Source organism: Poecile atricapillus, chromosome 1 (genome assembly GCF_030490865.1).
Source record: "Poecile atricapillus isolate bPoeAtr1 chromosome 1, bPoeAtr1.hap1, whole genome shotgun sequence".
In the NCBI taxonomy this organism is placed as follows: domain Eukaryota; kingdom Metazoa; phylum Chordata; class Aves; order Passeriformes; family Paridae; genus Poecile; species Poecile atricapillus.
The window spans coordinates 86,685,471-86,711,949 of record NC_081249.1 but is presented as its reverse complement, the minus strand read 5'-3'; the positions used below and the strand labels follow the sequence as shown (position 1 = coordinate 86,711,949).

Below are 26,479 nucleotides of genomic sequence, written 5' to 3'. Positions count from 1 at the left end.
AAGGGAGGTTTAGGCTGGACATTAGAATTTCTTCACAGAAGGGGTGATTAGACATTGGAATGGGCTGCCCAGGGAGGTGGTGGAGTCACTCACTGTTCCTGGAGGTGTTTAAAGAAACACTGGATGTGGCACTCAGTGCCATGGTCTATTGACATGGTGGTGTTCAGTCACGGGTTGGACTCGATGATCTTAGAGGTCTTTTCCGACCGAATTGATTCCGTGATACACAAAACGACTAACGTTTAACGAAGTCCATCAGCCTCCAGAAGGACGGACAGCCCCAGCAGAGGGGACACCCGCTCAGGCTGGCGAAGACCCTGTCTGCGACTCTCATCAGCAGCGGGCCGCCTCGGTGCGAGCCCCGCGGGTACAGCGAGCGGCCGCGGGCGAGGAGCGGGGCCGGGCCGCTCCCGCCGCCGGACCGCGTCCCGCCCGGCTCCCGCTCCCGTCACCCGGGCAACGGGCAAGCGGCGCCCAGGGAAGGCACCACGTGCCCGGAAGCGCCTCGAGGGAGGAAGTGACGGAGCGCCGGGGGAGCCCCAGAGGCCGAGATTTAAAAGGAAAAAAAAAAAAAAAAAAAAAAAAAGAAGAGAAAACCAACAAAAAGAAAACCCGAAACAAAAAAAGGAAAAAAGGGATTAAAAAAGAGGGATAGGGGGAGAGGGGCGGGCGGAGCGGGCGCGGGTCCCGCCCCCCCCGGGGCCGCCCCGCCAGACCGCGGCCCCGCCGGAGCCGCCGCCGGGTCCCGCCCCCGGCCCCGCCCGCCCCGACACCGGAGCTGCCGCCCCGCCCCGCCCGCTCGGCCGGGCCCGGCTGCCCGCGCGCGGGGGGCGTGTCGGGCGCGGCGGCGGCGGCGGCGCGGGGGCTCCGGTGCGGCGGCGGCAGCGCGGGTCCCGCGGGCGGGCGGGGGGCGGCGGAGCGGAGCGGGGCAGAGCAGAGCAGAGCCGAGCCGCGGCGGCTGCAGGTGAGGCGGGGCCCGGGGCGCGGGCGGCTGCGGCGGGGAGAGTTCCCCGGGGCCGGCGCGGGATGGAAGTTGACAGCGGCGGCGGAGCAGCCATTGTCTGCCCGGCCCGGCCCCGGGCAGCTCCCCCGCGCAGCCCCGCTCCCGCCCCCGGGCAGCCGCCGCCCGGCTTCGGGCATCCTGCGGCGCATCCCGCCTCCCGCCGCGGCGGGGCTGCGGGCACGGCACGGCACGGGCGGACAGGGCGCCCGCACGCAGTGTCGGATGAACTTTGCTGCCGGAGTTGCCGGCGGCCTGGGTGACTGCCGCCGCGCTGTCCCCTGCCATCCTCCCTTCCTTCCATCCTTCCTTCCCTCCCTCCTTCTCTCCCGCCACCGGCCGGGCGAGGCGCTCGGCGGGGAAAGGCGGGCTGGGCACCGAGGGGTGGGGACCAGGTGGTGCGAGGGTCCTGCGGTGCACCCACTGCTGCTTCCAGAGCATCCCAGAGCAGAGTCAGCGTGTCCCGGCAGTCCCACACCTCTGCTTGTGTGTCTGGGAAACTGTTGTAGGAACATATAATAACAGCAGCGAGTATGCTGTAGTCCTGGCTGCTAATTTTCCTTCCGCAAACCTGTGGTGTAAACCCTCAAATCTTATGTGTTTCCTAACTTAGTTTCTCAAGAATGAAGTGATAAAACCACTTAGAAAGTTTGGAAATGTTCTGTAGGCAGCAGTCATCTCCCGAGGGGAATGGATGGGGTGAGCAAGTAAAACTTTTCTACCTCCTACCTTGTGCTCAGTGATTCGAGTATTGTTTGCCTTGACTTTTGTCTGCCCTTGTGCTTGAGAAAGGTCAGGAACTTGTAGATGGGCCACCTGTGGTGTTCTCGGTGTGTGCTGAGATCAGCAAGTGTGGATTAGGCTCTGGAGTGGCCCATGTTCTTGTGCTTGTACTGCTGCCTAAGCCAGTTTTCTCCCTTCTCCTTCCCATCCTTTCTGCTGTGTGGTCATTCCTGCCATGGTGCTAAAAAGCTTTTGTATCTTTCTGTGTCTGCCCTTTAGGGGTGCAGTTCTAGCTGTTGTTTGAAGGTTACTTTCCAGTAATGGCCACATTGTAACTGTGGGTTGTTTGGTTTTTTTTTGGTTTTTTTTTGTTTGTTTGTTTGTTTGATTGGAAAATTCATGGTTTAATAATTTTTGGTGGGTTATCCATCTCACTGAGCAGCTAGGTGAGTCAAGTGATATGGTAAGCCAGTGATCACTAGTTTTTTTTAGGAGGAAGGTGCTTGAGGATGCAGTTGGAGGAGAGGAGAGGGTCAAATTCTCCTATTTTGTGTAGAAGTGGCTTGTATTTGGATCGGATTACACTAACATGGAGCTGCATCCTTAGATGAACTTGCTTGGGTAAATGCTGTGCCTTTTCATTTTTGTTTTTGGAATGGGTTTTGCTGGATAACTCTCCTTGCTGTGAGTGACTTCAAATTCTTACTTCCCTTCTGCAAAGGGAGCATATGCTTCTCTGTCCACATTTCCAAAAAGCCTCCTTCCTACACAGAGGCCAGAATTTTTCTATGCCTCATGCCAGAGGTGTTTCAGTAAGATTCTGTTTGTGTTAGGACCTAATTTTAATAAGATCTAGATCAATATGGAACTCTCAGAAATGCTGGAAATCTTAGGAATCGGTGGTGCTGCTCACTGAGGAGCAGAGCACCAACGCAGAAGCCTGGTTTCTCCTGGTGAAGCTGTTGAGGGTAAGGGTATTTGCTGTAGCTAAGGTGAACATTAGTTGCATCCTTTTCTCTCTCATGGGCACTTGTGGCATCATGAGTAAGGTAATTCAACTCAGTTATCTGGCAGAAAATAGGGTTTTAGGGTACCTTTTCTGCAGTTAGAAAGTTGATCTAATGAGCACCAGAAGTGAGGTGAATGAGGAGGATCTGCATGGGGAAGTCGAGGGTGGGCAAGAGAACATAAATTGTCTCCTAATGGCTACTAGAGAACTTGGTGTAAAAATGCACGCTTCACATGCATTTTATCCCCACTTAAAGTTCTTGATTTATCCACCACAGTTTCATTCTTTCAAAAAGTCTGTATTCTGTCCCTTCTCTTTGTTTATTTTCAGGCTTCGTTTAATTTTTCCCCTCTGGGGAAGATCTTTAAGGCAGTTGTTTCTCCAAGAGCTTTTATATTCTAGGTAGGTTTATTGACCAGCTGTTTCTAGGAGGAAGTGTGTCTCAGTTGAGGAGAAGGTGGCCACTGCTGAAGCAGTGCAGGAAGCCAGTTTTGGATCAGCAGGGAGATGCCTGGGCAGGGCTTGAGGGCAGAGGTGAAGATGTATTTGGAAGACCAGAGTGGAGCAGCAGCACTCTGTTTGCCAGTTAAAGAATTTTCCAGATTTTGAGGAGCAGGTTTGAAGCAGCAGTTCCCTGATTAAGCCACCCATCCTCTGCAGTGTTAATACTGTTGCCCTACTTTAAAGTCATCTGCTGTCCTTAACACCATTTCAGAATTTAAAAAGTTTTCTGGCTGAGACTATTGTTGCACCTCCTTTTCTGCTGCACTGGTCTGTTTGCTTATACACCAGGAAAATGTTTGGTGAAGGCTGTAAAGCTCAGAATCTCTGGATAAAAAAATGACTAGATAAAGGGGCTGTGATGGTGCTCTGGCTCCTGGAAGCTCATTTACAGGGATCTTATTTAGAGGTTTCAGATATTCTGCAGAGGAACTGGCTGGTACTTAGACTGTTGGTGATAAGACTTACCAGAAATATATATTTTTTTAAATCTTACATGGAGTTTTAACCTTCTAAAAAGTCAAGTTGCTTTTTATTTTCCAGTGGAATTCTGTTGAATAATCACTTTTGCTCTCTTTTTCTGACTCCAGCCCCTCCTGCTGCTGCTACTCCCTTGTAGCTCATGTTTCTTGCTGCAGGAAACTCCCTGATCATCTCAGTGTGCTACTCTTCTGCTAAGAACTCTCTTCAGTCTCACTTCTCTTCCTCTTGGCTGATGAAAGCCTTCTCCAGTCCTTTCTCAGTCCTTCATTTCACTGCAGCTCATCTTTCTGCTGCTGGAAGATCTCCCTGGTTTTGCATGACCTCTTCAGCAGCCTTTGCCTCTCAAGTGTTGCCAGTGAACACTTCATCCATTCTGCTTCTGACTCTGTTCCTTCTGAAACTTGCCACCACAGATACCAGCTTCTAATCTAATAGTCAAGTTGAGATCTGTTGGGAGCAACAAGTAGCTGGAAAGTTCATGTGATCAGAAGAAGAGAGAGCAATTTGCTTCAGTTTGTTCGCTAGTCTCTCTTGAAAGGAGAGGTGGTCAGGTCTGTAACCAGAATTGTTTCTGTGAGCTGCAGCTGCTTCTTCACTCCACTACCCCTTTAGGAGTTCAGGATACTGTAGCTTGCAACTATAACATGGCAATAAAAATATGAAAATACACGCATTACATTTCTGATGGTGGTAGTAAAAGATTTACACTGTATGATTTCTGGGTGATTTCCGAATCCCAGTTTCCCTGGTCTCTGTGGTGTATCAGAGCTGTGCAGGGAGCCTGGTATTGAGATATTCTAGTACAAAGGCTGTGTAATGTAGTGAAATACAGTTTGGTTCTTTCTGTAGCCTGACTTAGTTTTCAATTCTTTCAGTGTAGATCTGGAGTCCATCTCAGCCTGAGCTCCTGGGTTCCTGTCGCCATGGAGACCGAAAGTGAGCAGAACTCCAACTCCACCAGCGGGAGCTCCAGTTCTGGAGGAAGCACCCGTCCTCAGATCTCGCAGATGTCTCTGTATGAGCGACAGGCAGTACAGGTGAGACACGGGTATGCTCTGGGATGGCACTGCATCACTGGAAGGTGGTGGTGAGCCCTCTTGTGTTCCCTCTGCCTTGCTGTGTGTCAAGGTGGGACCGTTCTCAGAGGACTGGCATTTTTTCATATTTAGAAATTCTTATGCTAGGCCTGATGTTTAGTTCTTGTAGCCTGAGGCTTCATGTTTTGTAGGTTACTCCTTTGGTGTCCAACCTCCTAGATGTAATCCGTACTGTGATCCAATAGATTGGTTCTAGAGCAAATCAGTTTGCCATCCCAGTTCCTCTATGCCCTTCATACACAAACTACACAGGAATACTTGTCTGCCTGTGTGAGCACGCACATCGCCAGATTCCTCAAACTCATTAATGTCTTGCAAGTGTGATTCCCACTGTCCTGGAATACACTTGTGATTCAATGTGTTACCAACTTTTTAACTGTACTACAGATTTGGACGTGCTAGTCTGGTACCTGCTTTTTCATGTGATCTAGGGATGTTTTCATGGCTGTTATTTACTTCTTCATTGCTCTTTTCAATCACATTTCAACAGCATGCAATTTTTGACAATGGGTTTTCTTCTTTATCTAGGCCCTGCAGGCACTCCAGAGACAGCCCAATGCAGCCCAGTACTTCCATCAGTTCATGCTCCAGCAGCAGTTTAACAGTGCCCAACTTCACAGCCTGGCTGCTGTCCAGCAGGTGAGTTGCCAAGAGGCAGAAGGAGAGGAGTTGGATCATTCTCTGGGGAAGATTCAGAGGTTCTGTTTTTATACAGGGCCTTGTGCACCGAGTCATCCTGATCCCCGATGAGACTGAGTCCTTAAACACATTATTTAGAGTTAATACAGACAGCCAGTCAGCTGGAAGCCTGAAGCAAAGATTAATTTGGGTTTTTTTGGGTACAGAGCAGGGGAAGATAAAATTTGGCATCCCCATCAAGGAACTTGAACTTCAGAGGCCTATGACTACCCCCTGCACCTTCTTTAAATCAAAGATTGGTGGTTAAATCAGCAGTGGATGCAGTAGTGTTTGCAAACTGTATTAAAGGGAACAGTAGGTTGTTAATTCTCTGAGAATAAACGTTTGTTTTTGCATGAAATTTCAGGCAGCATCCTCTGAAATTTCGGTCTTGGAACTTAGTAGCCATGTTTTCTTTACCAGCAGGAGGGTAAACCTGTCCAGCTAGGAGGCTGTTTCTAATTGAGACATATACAGATCAATATAAGTCAATGTATTTTATGGTGTATAATTGTTGAGTGACTTTTTTTTTCTTTATCAACTTTGCTCACCTACTAGACTTAATCATCAGTTCAAAATGGATTATGTGTGATATGAATACATTCTGTTTCTGTAACAACAGCTCAGTAGCTGTACTCCTTGGCAATTACTCCAGAATGTCATTGTTCTCAAAATTCCTGACTACAGTCTTATAGTATAGAAGAAGTAGAATCCTCTCATCAGTTTTGCACAAATCTTAGTTACAAAACTAACTAAACTCACACAGAGGAATTCCCATGGCATCGGAGAGGGGGAAATAAATCTATCAATATTTATGTTCTTCCACAAACCATATGCTCTCTAATCTGAATTTTGTTACTTGGAGTGCTATCATTGCATTGCTACTAAACTGCCTAATTAGCCCAACAAATCGTTAATATTGCAGGGAACGTCTGGGTGTTAACAGTGGATTTCAGCATCGGGGTGAGGGTTGCAGTGTGTAGTATGATAAGCTGGGCAAGAGTAGTGCATGTACCCATGGGTGGAAGGATTTGAGGGCATACACTCTGAGGGTGAGGGGCTAGGTGTTCTGACAGAGTCAAATAATTGGGCTGGATTGAAAAATTTGTTCAGGCACTCATTTCTCTGCCAATCTCTCTTGCAGGCTACGATTGCAGCCAGTAGACAGGCCAGCTCCCCCAACACTAGCACCTCGCAACAGACCACCACCACCCAGGCTTCTGTAAGTAAAACTGCTTCCTCACACACATAGCAAAGTCTCCCTCCCACTCCCCACCTTGTTCTGTCTCTTCCTTGTCTTTTAGGATGCGCACAGCTTCTAGTAATCTGGGAATGAACAAGATACAAACAACTTTGAGGATTTGGGGTGCTGTTGTTATTGGTGGGGCTTGAAGAAACCAGATAATGTTTTTGGGTGGGAGAGGCCTCTTAGCTGGAAAGGTAGACATGGATCTCTGCTGAGGCTTTGGGGATACATTGTCATGGATTAGAAAAGGATCAGGAGTTGTAACAAGGAGTTGTGAGCAGCTTTTGTCTTAGGCAGAGCAGTAGTTTGTTGAGTGAGAGGATGTCTGGTTTGTAGTGAGTGTTGAGGAGCTTGGATTTGCTCAGAGAATAGATGAGGTAGAGAGAGTTTTGTGGGGTTTTTTCCTTTACTTGGGAGACTGGAGAAAATGATGTATTTTTTTGGATCTCTTATTGCAGTTGCATGCTAACAGTGATTGTCAAGCTCAGCATACAAATGAGGTCAGTATCCAGGGCTTTGGCTAATTTAGATTGTGTAGCCTGTAGGACAAGCCCTCTAAGACAAGAACTTTCTTCTTCTTGGTCCCCTGTGGGATACAGGGAAAAAGTGTCAAATGTCTGTTCTGACTGTACCCCACTAAGTGTATTTGTACAAATTTCTTGGCCTTCATTTCTTCATATGTGATTTGAAGCTTTTTTCTGTTCTAAGGTCAACCTTGCCACCACCTCAGCTGCTCAGCTGATCAGTCGGTCCCAGAGCGTGAGTTCCCCGAGCGCCACAACGCTGACCCAGTCTGTGCTCCTGGGGAACACCACCTCACCGCCCCTCAACCAGTCACAGGCACAGATGTACCTTCGGGTAAGAGATGTGCATCAAAATGTGTCCTGACCATGAGCCCCGCTTACCAGCCACTGCAGAGTTTTGCTGCTTGGGATTACCAACGCTTATGGACTAACATAGCTTTAAGGATGTTGCACTGTATTTTAAAATTGCATGGGGAAGCTCTGATCCTTGAAACCACAAGTTTGATTCCAGGCTCAGCCTATGGGGTAGATGAGCTTTGTATTGTGTGGCTCAGGTGAGCATGTTAACAACTGTGTGTGTCTCTGCTCTGCACAGATGTTAAAGGTTCCATAGTACTTCTCACTAGAGTTTAAATGTGAAATATATGTCCTAGACTTGAATGTAGCTCACTCTTGAATAAAGCTACTCTTCTGGTTCAGTGCTGGAACAGATACATGGTAAATTACTCTTCTACTGCTTGCTGAGCTCAGAGATTCAGTAACTCAGAATTCAAGTAAGCCTAGACAAACAAATCAGTGTGAACAAATGTCATCCTTTTAATTGCTTTGAAGTGCAGCTAGGTAGAAAGCATTAGGCTTGACTGTGGAGTTAGTCTGGGGTTTGGTTACCTACTTGCAAAATATTTTCTGTTTTTCAGTTGACTTCAGATACAGATTTTAATCCCCTTCATTTCAAGCAGCACTAATCTTGGATGTATGTTTATTATTGCTGTTGTTCAACCAGTTCTGGATATACAGCCTTGGGCAGTCTGTGGGAGTTAGCCCAGGCCTATGTTTGATAGAGGAGTGCTTGTTTCCATAAGGAAGCTGTTCCCAGTTTCCTCCTTCGGAGGGTTATGTTCAGTGTTACAGTGCAGGGAGGGTTGGTGATTTTGCAAGGTGTGACATTGCAGCCTAGTATAATCTTTAATAATAATCCTTTATAATCTGTTTCCTTGTGGTCTTTTTGTCTTCCTTTCTCTCTTCTACCTCCATTCCTTTCATTCCACATCACCTGATGCTCAACAGCCACAGCTGGGGAACCTGTTGCAGGTGAACCGGACCTTGGGCCGCAATGTGCCTCTCGCCTCCCAGCTCATCCTGATGCCCAATGGGGCTGTGGCTGCTGTCCAGCAGGAGGTACCACCCACACAGTCTCCTGGGGTCCATGCAGACACAGACCAGGTCAGTGACCCCCCTCCCAGAGTCCTCTCTTTCCCCTGCTTCTGCCACTCCACACTCTGGTCTTTGTCTCAAGCTGTCCTTGTGTGGCAGATTAGAGCTATTTTTTATCCCCAGCCCATGTCCCTGTGCAGGCAGGAGATTTTGCCACCATGTTTTCACGTTTGCTTTTTGCCTCCAGAGATGAGATTAATTTCTGCTTAAAATTTCTGAGGTGATCACAGGCTGGATCAATCCCACCTTCTCAGTTTCTTGGTTGTGATTGTGTGAAAAGAATTCTCGAGTTTTATGTGCAGTTTTCAGTCACTCTGCAATTAAGAGTCTTTGCCAGAGGTAGCATTCCTTCATACAGTTGGTTCATTATTGTAAAGATGCCAAAGACTTGTCTGAAGCAATTTTTGTGAAGAAAATTCAGCTGTGATCAAATTTTGGAGATAATGTGGCATTTGGAGCGGAAGTAAATATGGCAGCACTAAAATGCAGAGTGAAGTTGGAATGGGTGTGGGCCACGAGTAGACCTGTGGGCCTGGGGCAGGCAGGAGGCACAAAAATTGAAAAGGAATGACTAGTCTTTAAAGGGGTATCTCAGTGCTTCTAGAGCCATGTTGAACTGTATCCTACCAATGCCAGGGTATGGCAGGCAGGTCTGGAGGCTATCTCATGCCCTGGAGACAGATGGTGTCCCCACATCCTGTTCACAAAGCGCCATGAGATTTTTAATTCCCATCAGAGATTAGGCAGAAGAGAGTTCAGGATAATGTGCCTCCTGGGGAGGGCTGTGCTGAGCTTTGTCCTGCAGTGTTAGCAGCTCCTCATACGAGATCTGAGGCATCGACTCAGCCTGCATGCCAGCAGGGCGTGTTGCTTACGCGTAGTCTGTCACACTTCTGGCAAGCACCGTGTATAAAGCGAACGGATTCTGTTTGGTGTGTGTGTCTCTAGGTGCAGAACTTGGCTGTGAGGAGCCAGCAGACCTCTGCCACAAATGCCCAGCTCCAAGGCTCTGCTCAGAAGACAGCCCTGCCAGGAAACTCCCAGGCCTCGGGCTTACCGCAGGCCACCAGCACGGGCCAGACCATGGCGGTGGCCCAGGCCTCCTCCAGCGGGGCGGGCCAGTCCCTCAACCTGAGCCAGGGAGCAGCGGGCAGCAATGGTGTCTCTGGGGCTGTGGTGGCCAGTGGTGGGAGCCAGCCCTCAATGGGACTGAGCCAGAGCTCCTCGGCAGGTGCCGCTGGCAGTTGCCAGAGGAAGGGCACCGGGGTGGTTCAGCCATTGCCGGTGGCGGCTGCCCAGGCTGTGACTGTCAGCCAGGGGAGCCAGACAGAGACAGAGAATGCAGCTGCAAAGAAGGGTGACACAGACAGTGGTGGACAGCAAACGGTGGGCATGAACCTCACCAGGACCGCTACACCAGCACCCAGCCAGACGCTGATCAGCTCAGGTAAGTGCTCTTCTGTTTCTTTTTCTCTTCAAAATCATTGGGCCTTGACAAGAATGAGATTTGGAAGCCTGGTGATAAACGGCTTTCCAACACATCTCCCAGCTTCTGTCCTCTCAGACTTGTCTCAAGGAGTTATCCCTTTCTGTTAGCACAAGAAGTTGGTTTAATCCCTCATGTCCTCCGCAAGTAAGATGTCAGTCATTTTGGAGTTGAATATCTCAAACCATTGCAGTGGCTGCCTTATTTTTGTTGTTGTTCCCAGCTGCATTGTTGCTAACTGTTGTGCTCTGTTTTTTCTTACTCTGTTTTTCTATAGCAACATACACGCAGATCCAGCCACACTCACTGATCCAACAGCAGCAGCAGATCCATCTGCAGAAGCAGGTGGTGATCCAGCAGCAGATAGCCATTCATCACCAGCAGCAGTTCCAGCACCGCCAGTCCCAGCTCCTCCACACAGCCACCCATCTGCAGCTGGCTCAACAGCAGCAGCAGCAGCAGCAGCAAGCAGCATCTCTGACCCAGCAGCAGCAAGCTCAGCCTCCGCAGCAGCAGGCTCCCCCTCAAAACCAGCAGCAGGCACAGACCCTTGTGGTGCAACCTATGTTACAGTCCCAGCCACAGCATTTACAGCTCCAGCAGGACAGTCCGTGCCAGCCAGCCACCAAGTCACCTGTTCCTATTCAGTCAAAATCCCTGGTCACCCCCATCAAACCCCCTCAGCTTGGGCCTGCCAAAATGTCAGCAACACAGCAGCCTCCTCCACACATCCCAGTGCAGGTGGTGGGCACTCGGCAGCAGGGCTCAGGTCAAGCCCAAGCACTGGGCTTGGCTCAGATTGCTGCAGCAGTGCCGACATCCCGGGGAATGCCAGCTGTAGTCCAGCCTGTTTCCCAAACCCATGCTGCTTCCCCATCATCATCTTCAGCTCCAGCATCCTCACAGGAAGCTCCCCCTCTCACCACAGGGGTGAATTTGGCACAAGTTCAAGGCACAGCCCACATGGTGAAGAGCCCAGCTTCCTCTCCAGTTGTGGCTCAGATGCCAGCAGCATTCTACATGCAGTCTGTCCAGTTGCCAGTAAGTGATACCATTGAGAAGGAGAATAGCATATGGATTCTCTTTGTTCATTCCTAGGACACCAATCGCAGTCCAGGCCCAGGTCAGTGGGATGGGATGGGTAAGGGGTTTGGGGAAAGGGATGTGGAGACTTTTTTACCCTCAAAACACTAATTCCAATCCAACCCCTGGGGTTTACTGACTACAAGCATTTCTCTTCCACATTATCATCCAAAGGCATGCATGAACTTAACAAGTGACACTCAGAGCCTGCCCCCGATGGGGGTGGGTGTCCACATCCCATACCGAGTATCCCATTTAACAGTTGGGTTTGGTTGACCTTGGCTGGCTGCTGGATGACCACCAAGTTGCTGCTTTATCACTCCCCCTTCAGAACATGACAGGAGGAGAAAAATACAGTGAAAACATTGTGGGTTGAGATAAGGATGTGGAGATCACTTGCCAAGTACCATCATGGGCAAAACAAATTCAGGTTATAGAAATTATTTTACTGCCAGTTTAGTGTAGCACAATTGAACAAATGCAAAAAACACCTTCCCCCTTCTTCACACGCTCAGCTTCACTCCTGACTCTTCTACCTCCTTCCCCTGAATGGTTCAGGAGGAAAAGAATTGGAATTTGTGGTCAGCTCATAAGGTTTTGTCTCTCCCTCATGGTTTTCCCATGCTTTAGCATGGGGGAATCCCTCCCATGGGATACAGTCCCTCATAAAGTACTTCTCCATTGTGAGTCTTTCCCACAGGCTGCAGTTTTTCATTAACTGCTCCAGTGTGGATATTTCTGGGTTACAGATCCCTTGGTGTGTGGTACCAGCCACTGACTCTAGGCCTCAGAGGATCCCCTAGCAACAGGCCATGCAGTGGAAAATTAAAATTCCATTGGCCTTGTCTGTGCTGTTGTGAATTTTCCAGCTAGGTCCTACCTAAATCCCTGAGACAACAGCACTTTGCTAGCTCAGATCATGGAATCCTAAATAATTGGAGTTTAAAAGAGCCCTAAGGATCATATAATTCCAACACCCCTGCCATGGGCAGGGGCACCTTTCAGACTAGGTTGCTTTATCCAACCTTGCCTTGAACACCTCCTTAGCCAGTTGCCAAGACTCTTTCTAAACTCTGTCTGCTTCTTCAGGAAGGTGTCGCAGGATTTGCCTTGATTTTTAGAGCAGAGGGACAATTCTGCTCTTGGTGAATGTGTGTCCCCTACTATTTTGACTCTCCGTTGAAACTGGCCTGATTTATCCAGAAACCTGATTGGAAATTGCTGGGTGAATGCCATTCCATTTCTTCTGCAATAATCCTTGATGTTCACACAGTGTCTTGGTCGTATACCAGTGTATTGACATGACTTGGGACACCAGGTCCTAGTCTGTAGCATGGTAGTGAGTCTTTTCAAGCTTTGTTCCTTGCTAGGCAAATGCTCCCAAGTAGAGGTGTGTACTGAGGGAGCTAGAGGCATCTCCAGACGCAACCAGGCTGGAAATCAAGTATGATGGAACAGGATGCTTTTTTTTTTTGGTGGTTTGTTTTTTTGGGGGGGCTTTTTGGGGTGTTTTGTTTTGTTTTGTTTTGGATCTGGCCTGTTCTTTGCTTTGGAGCTTTTCTATCTGCTTACGTGTTCCTCTTTATTCATGCAGGGCAAATCTCAGACCTTGGCAGTAAAGCGCAAGGCAGAGTCAGAGGAGGAGAAGGAGGAGCCACCCAGTGTCACCGCACTCCTGCCTGCCAGGTCCTCTCCTGTAACAGACAGCCCCAAAAACATGGAGGAGAAGAGTGGCCTTGGAGGTGAGGTACAAAGGAGGGCTCTGCTTGTGTGTGCTACTGACCTGAAGTAGGTGGAGCAAAGGTAACTGACTCCTGTGCTGTTAACTTTCCAGATAATTCTGATACTGCTGCCATTGCAACCCCAAATGCCACATCAAGTGAGGGAGCCTCAGCCACCCCCACCTCTGCTTCCACCCCAAACCTGGCATTGGTGTCACGTCAGATGGGAGACTCCAAACCTCCTCAAGCCATCGTCAAGCCCCAGATCCTCACACACATCATTGAAGGCTTTGTCATCCAGGAGGGAGCAGAGCCCTTTCCAGTAGGGATTTTTTAGTTGTGGGGGAAGGAGGTGTAGCACTTTCTTGGGAGGGTGTTTGGCTTCCATCTTTGCATAGGAATATCTTTCCCCATATTCCAATTCAGCATTTTTAGCATGAGACACTGACAGTAAAGAGGAAGGGAAGGGAGGTGTCGTGAATGAAGCAAGGCATTAAGAGGTGTCATTAAAGAGAAGGGATTTGAGGGAGTAAAACAAGTGTTGCAGCAACTGCTTACTCCAGTAGTCACCAAAGCAATAATTAACGCAGGAATTGTAAGGAGGCTGTCCTCTGTATGAGGGAAAGATGTGTTTTGAGCAGGCAGCAAGTGAAGTTGAAGTAAATAAGGGGAAATGGAGTTACATGGAACTGGACATTATTCAAGGTAGATAGTGCTTGGGGATCTTTAATTGAACAACCAAGCCTTTGAGTCAGGAAGCAGGAATGACTTTTTTTAGCATCTCTCCTTCCCTATTAGGCAGAGAGATTCTTCTGAGTTGATTTTTGAGGTACATATACCTTGGCAGAGGGTGGTGGACACAGGGAATCCTTTACTGGTGGATCAACTCATTCTGTCCCTATCCAGGTGGGTTGTTCTCAGCTGCTGAAAGAATCTGAGAAACCACTGCAGGGAGAGGCTCCTTCTGGCCAGAATGAAAACCTGTCCAGCAATTCTCTGGGAGAGGATAGTGCTTCCATGGGTGAGTTTCAGGACCAGGAGGACTAGCTAGTGTTACTGAAAGTTTCTGTTCTGTATTACTAACTTAATGCATTATGGACTTGTATCTCTTCCTGTCAGCTCCTTAGAGACTTGAGCTGTGGAACTAAGATCTTGGTTTTTTTGAGTGCCAGAAGATTAACAATGTTTCTTTTTGTTGTTGTTGTAAATAAGATCTAACACATCCTGTGTCATTACTAAGCAGGGGATTCTGAGCTGTACCTGTCTTTAATGACTGTTAGGCTGTGAAGGATGTGTGGACAGAGCAGAGAGTGCAGTGATGCACTTTCACAGGCTTGTAGGATGTGAGGAATATGCTATTTTTTGCTTGTTTCATGAAGTGGTACTGACCAGGAGAAAAAAAAATGCTCTGTTCGATATCCTAGGGTCCTAATTAAGTGGAGCTTGTGCTTCTCTTTTCCCAGTTGTTTCCCCAAGCTACCTACTTATTAGATACAGTAGAAAATAGTGCTTGGAATCTGTCTGCTCAGAAGATGAGCGGTGGAATGGGGAATCATTGGGTGTGTGGTGTGCTTCAGATCACCAACTGGTGTGTATCTCTGTATCTCACCAGAGCTTGACAAGAAGGCAAACTTGTTGAAGTGTGAATATTGTGGGAAGTATGCCCCAGCAAGCCAGTTTCGTGGCTCCAAGAGGTTTTGTTCCATGACCTGTGCTAAAAGGTAATAACAGCAAGATGTAATATTCCTTATCTCGGACTACATATTTGCTGGAACTGAGCATGTGCCCCTTCTCCAAATAGTGTACCACCTTTCAGTACATCTGATCCTCCCTCTGTGGCATGTACTGGCCACAGTGATCCTTCAGCACTATAAGCGATTTGTAAATGTTTCTAGGTCTGGAGAGGTGGATGTGATGCTGAGTATAAACAGGATTTCTGGCTTGCTCAGGAAATGAAGTGGGAAGGGGGAAATTCTGGGGCTAGAAAGAACCTCTCTTCAGAGAAATGTGCATTTGACTGACTAAATTAATGCATACTGGTGACTAAATAAATGCATCTGATGCATTGGTACTAGACAAAGACACAAGGGAGCACCGGGATAAAAAACTGGGGAGAAGTTAGACTAGCCCTTGCTGCCTCCTGTTGATAGCAGAGTGCTTGTTATGGGTCTTTTTTCCCTTAGGGGAATGACTTAGTTGACCCTTCAGATGTTAGATCAAGACTCTGGTGTCTAAATATTGCTTGTGTCAGAAGTCTGGACTGGTTCCTTCCAAGGAGATGTCTTAGAAGGAGGAGGAACAGGACTTGATGGTAAAGAGGAGTCTTATCCCCATCTAGAACAAGGAGAAGTAGTAGGTTTAGATAGTTGCTGCTTTCTAACTGCTGCTCTGCTTCTTCTTACCTGAGGTACAATGTCAGCTGCAGCCATCAGTTTCGGCTGCAGAGAAAGAAGATGAAGGAATTCCAGGAAGCCAACTATGCCCGTGTGCGCCGGCGGGGACCACGGCGCAGCAGCTCAGAAATCGCTCGAACAAAGATCCAGGGCAAGCGCCACAGGGTAAGGACACAAACCTGTCAAGGCAGGTCTGTGTAGAATTTGTCCCTGCTGGCTGTACTACTTTGGTGTGGTACCACAGTGGATGCAGTCGTGCAGGATGTGCCAAGGGCACACTGACACACTTGTTACACAAGGTACAGGGAGCTGTTCAAATCTCTCTTGGACCGCAGGAAGTATATTCATGTTTGTACTTGCTCTGTGCACTCTGTGTTCGTTTCTGTGTGCATCTTGAAGGTCTCAGTGAGTGAGATCAACTGACAGCCTTGGCAGAAAACAATCCCATTTTCCATTTGATTAGCAGTTTTTCCCATGAATGACTTGAATTGGGCTATAGAAGAATTGAACGAGCCTCAGTTCTGATGTGAGGGAGAGCGAGCTCTTGTGTCAGCTGCCCCGGACCAACAGCCTGAGACAGTTGTTCCAGACTGTTGGGACAACTTCTGCTGTTCCCAATGTCTTGTTTTGCAACTTGTAATTGTGAATTTCTTACAAAACCCCTTTTCTTTTTTTTCTTTCTCTCCTGTGGGCTTGTAGGGCCAGGAAGACTCAAGTCGAGGCTCTGATAACTCCAGCTATGATGAAGCTTTATCCCCTACATCTCCAGGACCCCTGTCAGTTAGGGCCAGTCATGGAGAGAGGGACCTGGCAAACTCCAATATGGCCCCCCCTACCCCAGATCTACATGGCATCAACCCAGTCTTCCTGTCCAGCAATCCTAGTCGTTGGAGTGTGGAGGAAGTGTACGAGTTCATTGCATCATTGCAAGGTGAAGATCCTCTCCTGCACTCCTGTGATCCAGTAGCATGGGGAGATTGGGCTCTCCTTCTGGAAAGAAAACGGTGTCAGTGGTGCCTACTGCTTTTGAACATGTTTCTGAATTGGAGTAGATCGTAGAGAGGAATTCTCAAGATTTATTTCTCGAGTAGCCTGTGTGCTAAAGGAGACTGTGGACTAGAGGGGCGGAAAAGAAAGGGGTTGGTTAGATTCCTAGCTTGTTTTTCTGTACCTGCCAGAGGTGCAGAGTAGGAATGAGGGGAGCTGCCCAATGCACACATCTTTCTCACTGCTTTTTTTGTTTGCTTCACAGGGTGCCAGGAAATTGCTGAGGAATTTCGGTCACAGGAAATTGATGGTCAGGCCCTGTTGCTTCTGAAGGAAGAACATCTCATGAGTGCCATGAACATCAAGCTGGGACCAGCTCTCAAGATCTGTGCCAAGATCAATGTCCTCAAGGAGACCTAAGCACTCTGAAGCCAGAGGTCTCACTTTTGCTCTGACCCCAGGGCAGCTGCCAGTTTTGGAGCATCCTGCTAGGGTGGGGGGGGAAGAATGGGACAGTCCACTGTGGTCTTGCATTCAAGAAGAATGAGAAGGAATTTAACTGATTGAAACTGCCATGCACAAGCCCATCTCTTGGTCTCTTAATGGTGCTACAAGGTTAAGGAAAACTGCCACCTGGGGCCTTTAAACAACTTTCCTTCTTCCTGATTTTGAATATGCCTCCCCTGAATACACCACATAAAGATGTTAAGGGGATCTCTTTCTGTCTTAAAAGACTGCTGAAAGGGAACTGCCCTCAATTTTTTTGCCACAGCAGATCTGCTAGATCTTAGCTTTGAATATCATTGCCAGAATTCAAGGCATAGGAAGAGCTGGCCCCACATGGACATTGGGACCACCTGTGCTTGGAGCTTTTATCAAGGAGAACTAGGAAATTGCAAGTGACAGAGGTGACAAACAAGAATTTGAGCAAAAGGGGCTGCTGCTTTTCCACGTTTAAAGATACCTAGGCTGCTCATGAACTGGGTTTAATAGCCATTCCAGCATGCATACCAAACTTGAAGGCCTGTGGCAATAGGAGCTGTCTTGTCTTCACTCTGCATGTCTACAGGAGACAGTAAAGCTAAAGTGTTATGGCAGCTATTCACTCCAGGTGCTCCTCTCAGAACCAGTCAGAGGATTTTTCCTGAGTACTTATGACAAAGTGATGGGAAACTCAAAGGGGAGGGGATTGTTTTACATTAGGGAATCTTGCAGCACTAGGCTTGTCTTCCCATTGTGCTAGAGCATAATTTACAGATCCAAAGCAGTCTCCAGAAGCACCAAGGCTCTTCATGAAATGGGCTGGGGTTTTGTTTTGTGTGTTTTCTTACCAGTTTGTATTCTTTTCTTTTTGTGTCTGTCTTCATTATCCTCAGGAGAGCTTATGGGACAAAATTTAGGCTGGCAGGATTGTACTGCTTGCCTCAGGCCTTTTTATTTTTTTTTGGTTGTTTGTTTGTTGTAAAACAAATATTTCTCAGTTACAAGAAACCAAACACACACCCTATAAGAACTGAATACTAATCTTTTAATGTGACTTCTCATTTCTGAAGGCTAGAATTTATGTTATAGGCTGATTTTGTCCTACTCAGCCCCTCCAGGTTTGATTAGGGGTTCTTTGATTGTTTGTTTGTTGTTTTTTTTTTAAGAACCAAATGTGGTATTCTGCAGTTTTGTAGCCAAATTGCCAAAGGTGAAAACCTGGGCAGAGTTATTCTCTTCCACAAGCACCTCTGCTTCAAACAGGCAAAATACCTGAAGGAGTTGCACAAACTGTGAAGAGGTAAGTGCCCTCTAGAGCCAAATACCTGAAAGCAAGATGGTGTTATAAACCATGTATCTCAGCTTTTCTGTTTTCAGAAGTTTCACATGACTATTTGAGTGAAACATAAGACTGTTCTCTGTGTTAAGCACCTACTGTTGCAGAAAAGCTGTAATGGCATGGGAGAAAGCCTAATAGCATAGGTAGGAAAACATTAGAGATCTTTGAAATGGGCTTTTTCTTGACCCCTGGTAGAAAAAGAGGAAGGAAAATGCTTAGTAGATGGATAAAATGTGGCAGCAGCTTCCTAGTCTTAACTGTGCTGCTGAATCTCACTTCTGTGATGTCCCTGTTCATGTGAGAAGACTTCTGAGGCTTTGTGAATGCAAATAGGCCCAAAGGAAGCTGCCCATGCTTGCTTGCACCCTGGTACAGTTTGGTCTGATGTAATCTGGGGACAAGGGAGGGGAAGGTTAGAATCAGCAGTGTGCAGAGGAAGGCTGCCCTTAAACCATTTTATCCTTAGCGGGCTGGGTGTGATAAAACTCCTGTTTAGTTTGACCCTTGGCAGGGTAGGCAGGCAGGTAGCCTGCCACTGTTACCAGCTACTCCTGAGGACTGGATTTTATTTCAGTCAAATGGGAAGGCTTCACTTCATTTCATGTTCAGTGTTCTTAATAAAAAAATGCTTAATCAGGCTTTGCAGGTCTGGCTGCTTTTTAACCCTCACCTCAAGTGTTTAGAAAGTACAAACTTCATCACTAAGCAGTTTTTGACTGCCATTGCTGTAGCAAAATAGAGCGTAATCCATCTGTCCATAACTACCCGAGCCTCTACAGTTTCAGTTTTGAAAGATGTGGATAGCTTTCCCTTGTAGGCCGGAGAGGACCTGGAGTAAAACAAGGTGACAGCAAAAACCATGAACTAAAACAAAAACCATGTTCCATTACGAGTATGGGTTCAGGCACAAGGCACCACACACTGAGGACCCTTTACTTTTGGGTGAGAAAGACGCTCTGGCACCAAAGTAAGCTCTTCCTACATCAGCACAACACTTCACCAGGTTTTTTGGTCACTTTATTTTTGAAAGTTGTGTTTTGTACAAAAAAAATTACCTTAGACACCACCATGAAAACAGTAACAGACTTTACTGACTTCCTATTTTTCCCATGTTACAAGAAAGATTGAGACTGTAACAAAAGTCAAAGAAAGCAGGAATTGCTTGCCCACTCCAAACCCAGAAAGAAAGCAGGGCCACCCCTTTTCTCTCAATGTCTTAAAAATACATGAACCTTGTCTGTACTCTGCTGTTAACATAGTAGTTATTCACAGTCTGTGCCCCCCGGACTGAGGGCAGTTCTCTGCCAGTCTACAGTAGGGTAGAATGAGATTGCTCAGAGTCTAGCCTCTCAAATAAAAAGCAATGCAGAATCGAGGTGCAAAGTTCCTGAAGGTTCCCATTAAGTCTACAGCTCAACTGTACCTGCTTTTCACCAGGGCCCAAAGAGGTCTTTCTCACTCCCAGCCAGTGGCAGTATGTTAAGTACCATCTGCACAGGGCAAGTGTCTTAAGACTGGCCTGCACCATGCTTAAGGGGGACAGTGATTTATGAAAGCTGGCCATGTAAGAGTCCCTTATGCAGTTCTCAGTGTGTTAACATTCTTAGCCTGGGCTTCCATGGTTCATTTGATACAAAAATAAATTCTGACGGCTTTGTAGGAAAACCCTTCCCAAAACAAGGAGCTTCTGGGGAACATGAAATCACAATACTGACAGTGACTGAGGTGTGTGGGCAGTCACTTCAGGAAGATTATGTCAGAACTCAAGTGGCAGCTACCTGTCTCATTTTGTCTTGATGTCGCTTTCAGTTTAAGCAAATGTTCCTTTTCCTTAGCAGCACATCTTTTCCTTTTGCTTCTCACTGATTGAGAAGACTGAGTCAATATTTCGACTGAAGTCATGTGACTCCATTTAACTCCTATGTTTTTTTAGCAGTACCCCTCTCCAGTCTGAGAGGATGGCATGCATCCCTTTACAGCTGTTGAAGGAAACTGAGAAACTGTACTTGAGAAGTACACACCACTCTGCCATTAGGGAAACAAAAGACTGCAGAGGTGCTAATGCCTCTTCACCCCCAGAGTCTGGCATAGAGCACTCTGTGCCAGTTACGCTGTATAACATAAAGAAAGAAATGCAGAAGCTAGAAAAGCTGAAGATGCATTCAAAGGAAAGTAATTCCAGTGTCTTACAGATCCTGGAAACCCTAGGGAAAAAATTAAAAAGACACAAAATATCCCTTTTACAGTGTCAGCTGTTTTAACCCATAGCCTTTTTCCCGTTCTGCACCCATCCATGCCTCTTTTTTCCTCTTAGTGATTTACCTCCCATTCCTGCTCAGTGCTGAACACTCATATTGCTGTTTTCTGCTCAACTGTCAATTCTTCTCCCCTGAGCTCTGCTGCAGTTTTAAAACCTAAGCCAGCATTATATTTATAAAACATGCCATTAGGAACCAGTGCTGTTCACATCCAGAGGCATCCATGGGACTTGACATACTGGAGACAGCAGAAGCAAACAATGTAAAGAAAATCAGAAGTGAGAGAAGGAGAACTGGCTGGGAGGCACCTGGCTAAACAAGCACTGGGGAGATGGGGAGAAAAGATCGTGGTGTGGAAAGCCTATCACATGGGCAGCAAGTGGTCGTCCCGTTCTTCTGACTCCTCTCCCAGCTGGTCATCCCCCACGCCGCGGTACGCGGCTGGTGCGTTCCGGGGCTTGGATCGGCACACAAAGTCACAGCCATCCTATGAGCACAGGACACAGCACCAGCATCAGACTGTTTGCAGTTGACTCAGCATCCAAACCAAAGCAGATCCTGCCATTTCTCTTTGGCTAAGAGATTATGCCTATCCTTGTGCTACCTGAAAGAGCTTCCCAAAACTTGACATAAAAACATCCTACTCAGTCTTAAAAACTCTGGACAGTTATGCAGCAACATCAGGCCAAGGCAAGTATGAAGGATAAATAGCCCTGCCTACCATGACCAAGGAAAGATCTCACCAAGTCCAAAATAAGCATTTCACAGTCCCCAGGTGAACATTTCTACCTGAAAAGTGTTAACTCCTGAGGAGCACATGTTCTAGTTTGTTATGTTGCAGGATAGAGGTGGGTAATTAGTCGCAGCAAGGATTAAAAAAGGGCATACTCAGGAAACAGATACCCTCTTCTTGCTTCAGGGTACTCCACCCTGGTGGTAAGTCTACCCAAAACACAGAGTCAATGCCATTTTCTCCTAACATGGGCCAGGCTGAGAATACATAAGAATTTTTACTCACCGCCACCAAATTGCCCAAATCTTGCCAGAAGGCAAAGTGAGGAATCTGCTCCATGCCCTTTGCTCCCACAATGAGGCGCTGGTAGAGGAACCCACCAATAATGTATACTGCAATCAGTGACACAAACCTAAAAGGCAGAATTGAAAAAAAAAAAAAAAGGAAAATCAAAGCTGAGGAAATCCTATAGAAAATCTCTTCCAAGCCAGCTACCTGCCTCACATTAGCACTGGACAATGCTAGCACCATTCAAGAACAGAGATATAAGCAGAAACCAGACCATAAAAGGTCCCCAAGTTATCAATCTGCTTGTATAAATCTTTTAGCAGCATTATGTGAAGTAGTGCCTCTAAGCACAAGCACAGAAAATGAGTCAAGACTCCTGGTCTGAGTTCCCAGCTCTGGCAAAGAGCCATCATACAATTTAGGAAGTCAAATCTCCCATGTTTCAGTGCACTTGTCTGTAAGCTATGATGGAAAATGTTTACTGGGAACAGACCAGCCCTGCATCCTGCCTTGTGCAAGAGCTTTTGTCCAAAAAGCTCAGAGGCATAGTAGCATCTAACGGTGTCTGTGGGAAAGTATACTGCAGTAATTTAGTCTTACTATAGCATTTGCTACGTTTCAAAATAACACTGGAGATTATGACTCAGGCACAAACAGCTCTTCATATGACTCACGTGATCAGTAGAATGGAGCCAACGCTGAGGTGGGAATTCTCAGCTGGACAAGCCACACTGCTGTCCATTTCAAAGAGGTAGAAACACTCCTGCTCCTTTTCCCGCTCTTCAGAAATAATGCTGAATGAACTCTGTAATTTGGGAAAAGTAGTCATGTGAAAACATGCCCACAAACACTGAACTCCACCAGAAGACAGTTTTATCACTCTTGGTGCAGCTGGACACCAGACACTGGAGGCCAGCTCACTGTCCCATCAAAACCCTTCTGCCCAGAACCAAGCATTGGTCTGGCAGCCTCCTGATGCTCTCTCACCCCAGGTGTCACTCACCGCTGTAACTCCCCGCTTGCATGAAATCATTATCACAGCTCGCCTCTTCTCACCACTGCAGTGCCTGCCATATGAATCACCTCCTTTATAAATCAGCATGATCCAGTCACCTGCCAGGAAAGAAACAATACAGGCTACAAATCCAGATCAGGAGGTAAAAGGCAGCTACTGAGTAAGCAGTATAGTGAGTGGAATCGTACTTCCATTGAAGACCTGGGTTTCATTGATTCTTCCTATCACCGTGGTCTTTCCATTCTGTATATCTGTTTGCACCAGGCCACCAAAGTCATGTGAGGTGCTGTTGACCTCCCTGCACACCCTGAAATGGTAGATGTAGTTTTCTGTTTTGCCTTTTTCCACAGTCACGTTAAACCTGTAGAGGACAGAAGAGACAGCCCATTGAATTACAAAGAACACTTGGAGCAGTGGGCACTTCTGCCAATCAGGGACTAACAGGGGGAGTCCATCCTGCAGTCTGACCCAAACCTTCCCTTCCCCTTGGCTCACTGTGCAGTCCCAAGGCCTGCAGGGTGTTGTGCTGTACCTCATATGGCTCAGGGGCTCCAGTTTCTTCAGCAGGGCTCTCTCCATCTGCGACTCACTGCTCTCATCACCAATCACATCACAGCTCCTCTCTTGTGACTGCTCAGCCCCCGCTACAGCCAGGGCCATAAAGACCAGCAGCAAGGCAGAGGTATGGCAAGCTGGTGACATCCTGGACACATGCCACAGAGAACACGAAGGATTAACTTTGCAAAGGATTACTTTCAGCCCCCTGCAAACTAACTTCATGGTCATGAAGTCAATGATTAGCCACTCCCTCAGTCCTGACTGCAAAAAGGAGAAGCTGAAATCTAGAAACAACACAGTTCACAAGAGACACTACATCTGAATCTCTTGTGAAGCCAAAGACAATTCACTGGGCCGATTTGGGGCTCTTTTCTGAATTTGCCTTGAGATCACAAAAAGTTTTACTGCTGAGCACATTAATTAGCTGCCAGAGCAGAGTCCAGCAGGCTGAATACTGGAGTAAATTTCAGGCATAATCCACTGTTTGTTATGGTGTTGCACTGAGAAGCCAGTCAGCGGAAAATTATTTATGAGGCCTCTAATCAATCGTCTTCACAGCTCTCATGTAAAGAGCTTGCAGCGAAGAGCCACTGTGATTAGTCAAGCTCTGTTTGTTCAAGTGCCTTAATCTTTATAATGATCTTTCCAGTACTCCTTTTTCCAAGTACTCCAAAATCTGAAAGACATTAATAATGTTAAACTGCAACTTCACAGAACAGTTTCTTCCTTTCCTTTCTTTCCCTTCCCAGTTTACACCGTGGAAGGAGGAAAGCAAGGCATCCTATGTAAGATCCAACCAACGAGGCAGTAATGAAGATGATAAAAATGGTAATAACAACAATAACATCAACAATAACAATAATCTGTAAGATTGGGCTTTCATGTTAAAATCACGTATGAAACGGTCAATGATGGCACAAGCCAAACAGAGCAGTCCAACATATCCCCCTCTGCTCCTTGTCCCACAGATTCTGGTAGAGCCCCAGCCGCTGGTGGAAGGCAGACCCTCCATTAAATAAGCAGCTGGCTGCAGGGGGACACAGAGCCTGTTTGACTGAACCCGATGATTTCCCCACAGCCCCGCAGAGTCCACGGTGACAGCTCGCAGCTGCTCGCCATGGGGCACCAAAAGAAGGTCAGGAGCGCAGAAATCACAGAACAGGTAAGGCTGGAAGGGACTACAGGGTGTGACCAAGGGAGTCACTCGGCCCAACTTCCCTGCCCAAGCACGGTCATCCTAGAACACAGGGCACAGGATTCCGTCCAGACGGTTCTGGAATATTTCCAGTGAGGGAAACTCCACAACCTCCACGGGCAATCTGTTCCAGTGCGCGGTCACTGAAATGAGGAAGCCCGTGACACGAGGACTCGTGACTGCTCTCTCCCGAGGCCAAAGTCAGGACCTGCCCTCGGCCCTAGACACAGCTTTTCCCGGGAACCTGCTGCGCTGCGCAGGGAGCGGCCCGGCCGGGCCTCTCCAGCCTGGGGCCGCTGCCGCAGACCCGCCCGGGACGGAGCGCGGCTTCACCCCGCGGCCTCGCTGTGCCCCGCTGCCCAGCTCCCCGGCCCCGCGCACCCACCTGCGGCCGCCCCGGGACCAGGCGCCGCCGCCCGCAGGGAAGAGAGACCCGCGGCTCAGTCGCATCCCATGCCGGGCGGCCCGGGCACCACAGGCACGGGCGGCACCGGCCTCCTCCGCGTCCCGACCGGCTTCCTCGCCCGCCCCGCCAGCCGGAAGCCGGGAAGAGCGTGGCGGAACTGGCGGCCGGCGCCAATGGGAGCGCGGGAGCGGCCGGGATCGCCCGCCCAGGAGCGCTTCGGAGCGAATCGTGCGCGGCGGGGGAAAGGCGGGCGGGCCCGGGGGCGCAATCGGTCACGCCCACTTCCTCTCCGTCAGCCAATGGGAGATTAGTCTGGGCGCGGAGGCCCCGCCCCCACTCGCCTTTCTGCCAATGAACGGCGAGGGCGGGCAGAGAGGAGGAGGCCTCCGGGCGCGGAGTCGCCGCCGAGCGCGGTGCCTGAGGGGGCCGCACTTCCAGTGCCGAGGCGGTGGGAAACTGCGGGGAACAGCCCGAGGATTGGGGATCGCCGGGCTCCCGGCTGCAAATCAACTTACCCAAGTGCTCTCTGACTGTCCCTCGCTGAAGTCGCGCTCTCTCTCCTCTCCTGCAGCCGCAGGCATTGGTCGCATCAGCAGGAATGAAAGGCTTCCCGGCATCACCCTTCCCCGTGCTGCCGCTGCCGGAGGCGGTAGCAGTCCCTCTGTCGCTGGGATTTGCCATCCCCACCAGCTGCCTCCAGAGTGACTTGTACGAGCAAGTCGTCGCGACCACTTCACAAACCTGCTTTGTAGCCTCGAATCTTCTGATTTTGTCCCCACTTCGTGTCTCTGGTGGATTCCTTCCATGTTTTGTTGTTAGACTTTGGGATAAAGGACCTCCCCCGACTCCTGTAGGCTTTACCGCTGAAGAGGATTTCCAGGTCCGGCACACAAGTTTAGTGTGCTTGAGCATCCTGGATGTCATTAATAAAGCTATAAATGTGAGATATGAGACTGGCCTATCCAAAGGACATCTCTCTCCTTATGGTGTGCTGCCAGAGCACATCCACTTTCCAGGAGTCTGTTACTGGAAAGGACAGATGTTCTTTGCCAGAGTTCTGAGGCTGTTGCATCCTGTAGTTAAGAAAGAAATGCTGCATTTAGTGAATGCACCAGCATGCTGGAAAAGGTACTTGTTTGAGAGAAATTTGGGAAGTTTCCCCATGGTACACTGCTTCAGTAGTGAAGAACTGGGGAAGATGTGCTGCTGGCTCCTGGAAAACTGATCCGTTTAGTCCTGCTGTGACCACAGCCACAGAAGTCAGATTTATTTACTCACACTTAGATAATAACTGAGAGTTGCCCTCACACCTTCTACAGTGTGATCTCTCCCTCTCTACTTCCTGTCCAACTTACTTACTGCTTAACTTACTTGTCTTAACTTACTGCTGATATTTGAAAAAAAAAAACCAAAAGAGGTAAATCACATTAAAACAGAGCTCTTAATTCTTTCTCACCAGCTTTCACTTCTACAGTTCTTCAAAATAGCGCTGTCTTTGTGCTCACTCTGGGCCAGCAGGCAGCCTGGGCACTTAAAAAGTGACAAAACTGGCAGGAGAGACACCTTTATTCCAAAGTATGACAGAACACGGACATACTGGAGAGAATTTACCAAAGAAACACAAAGCGGGGACAAAATCAGATCTCGACACTTAAGCTGTGTCTGAATCCTGTTAGTTACTTTTCAGCTATACAGATTGTATTCCCAGCTAAACTCTCCCTTGTGAGTATAGCAAATTTTCTCTCTTTAGATTTCTCTATTATTCATTTGAAGCATTTAGGAGAGAGTTTCTGCCTCTTGTCTTGCTCTGCTGTCTTGTGCTTTCCCCTTCCTTTCAAG

At 48.0% G+C, this 26,479-nt stretch overlaps 2 protein-coding genes across 4 annotated transcripts; one reads left to right on the top strand and one right to left on the bottom strand.

Moving 5' to 3' along the window:
- The first annotated feature begins 847 nt into the window (after nt 1-847).
- On the top strand, nt 848-19,795 carry PHC1 (polyhomeotic homolog 1). Of its 3 annotated transcripts, none has more exons than XM_058860447.1 (16): nt 848-964; nt 4,592-4,753; nt 5,342-5,452; nt 6,636-6,713; nt 7,196-7,237; nt 7,446-7,595; nt 8,549-8,704; nt 9,644-10,142; nt 10,459-11,222; nt 12,859-13,006; nt 13,099-13,307; nt 13,892-14,006; nt 14,598-14,706; nt 15,393-15,543; nt 16,078-16,309; nt 16,631-19,795. In XM_058860447.1, the coding sequence occupies exons 2-16, from the start codon at nt 4,640-4,642 to the stop codon at nt 16,783-16,785; spliced, it is 3,033 nt and encodes a 1,010-aa protein (XP_058716430.1). In that variant the 5' UTR covers nt 848-964; nt 4,592-4,639; the 3' UTR covers nt 16,786-19,795. The 3 variants fall into 3 exon arrangements, with proteins under 3 accessions (XP_058716430.1, XP_058716447.1, XP_058716439.1); XM_058860456.1 differs by having other exon boundaries at nt 882-964; nt 4,597-4,753; XM_058860464.1 differs by lacking the exon at nt 7,196-7,237.
- Nucleotides 19,187-24,798, bottom strand: M6PR (mannose-6-phosphate receptor, cation dependent). The gene is made up of 7 exons (XM_058860476.1): nt 24,620-24,798; nt 23,014-23,184; nt 22,670-22,842; nt 22,470-22,579; nt 22,141-22,271; nt 21,464-21,590; nt 19,187-20,932 (listed from the first exon to the last, which is right to left on the bottom strand). The coding sequence occupies exons 1-7, from the start codon at nt 24,682-24,684 to the stop codon at nt 20,810-20,812; spliced, it is 900 nt and encodes a 299-aa protein (XP_058716459.1). The 5' UTR covers nt 24,685-24,798; the 3' UTR covers nt 19,187-20,809.
- Between the last annotated feature and the right edge of the window lie 1,681 nt (nt 24,799-26,479).

What these genes read in the sequence shown, in the direction of transcription:
- PHC1 (XM_058860447.1), top strand. Translation starts at nt 4,640, where the DNA reads ATGGAGACCGAAAGTGAGCAGAACTCCAACTCCACCAGCGGGAGCTCC. An exon ending in AGGGAGCAGAGCCCTTTCCA is followed by an intron (nt 13,308 to 13,891) that starts GTAGGGATTTTT and finishes GTCCCTATCCAG; the next exon opens with GTGGGTTGTTCTCAGCTGCT. An exon ending in TCCAGGGCAAGCGCCACAGG is followed by an intron (nt 15,544 to 16,077) that starts GTAAGGACACAA and finishes GTGGGCTTGTAG; the next exon opens with GGCCAGGAAGACTCAAGTCG.
- M6PR (XM_058860476.1), bottom strand. Translation starts at nt 24,684, where the DNA reads ATGCGACTGAGCCGCGGGTCTCTCTTCCCTGCGGGCGGCGGCGCCTGG. An exon ending in GCAAGCGGGGAGTTACAGCG is followed by an intron (nt 22,272 to 22,469) that starts GTGAGTGACACC and finishes CCCAAATTACAG; the next exon opens with AGTTCATTCAGCATTATTTC. An exon ending in GGCTCCATTCTACTGATCAC is followed by an intron (nt 21,591 to 22,140) that starts GTGAGTCATATG and finishes TCTGCCTTTTAG; the next exon opens with GTTTGTGTCACTGATTGCAG.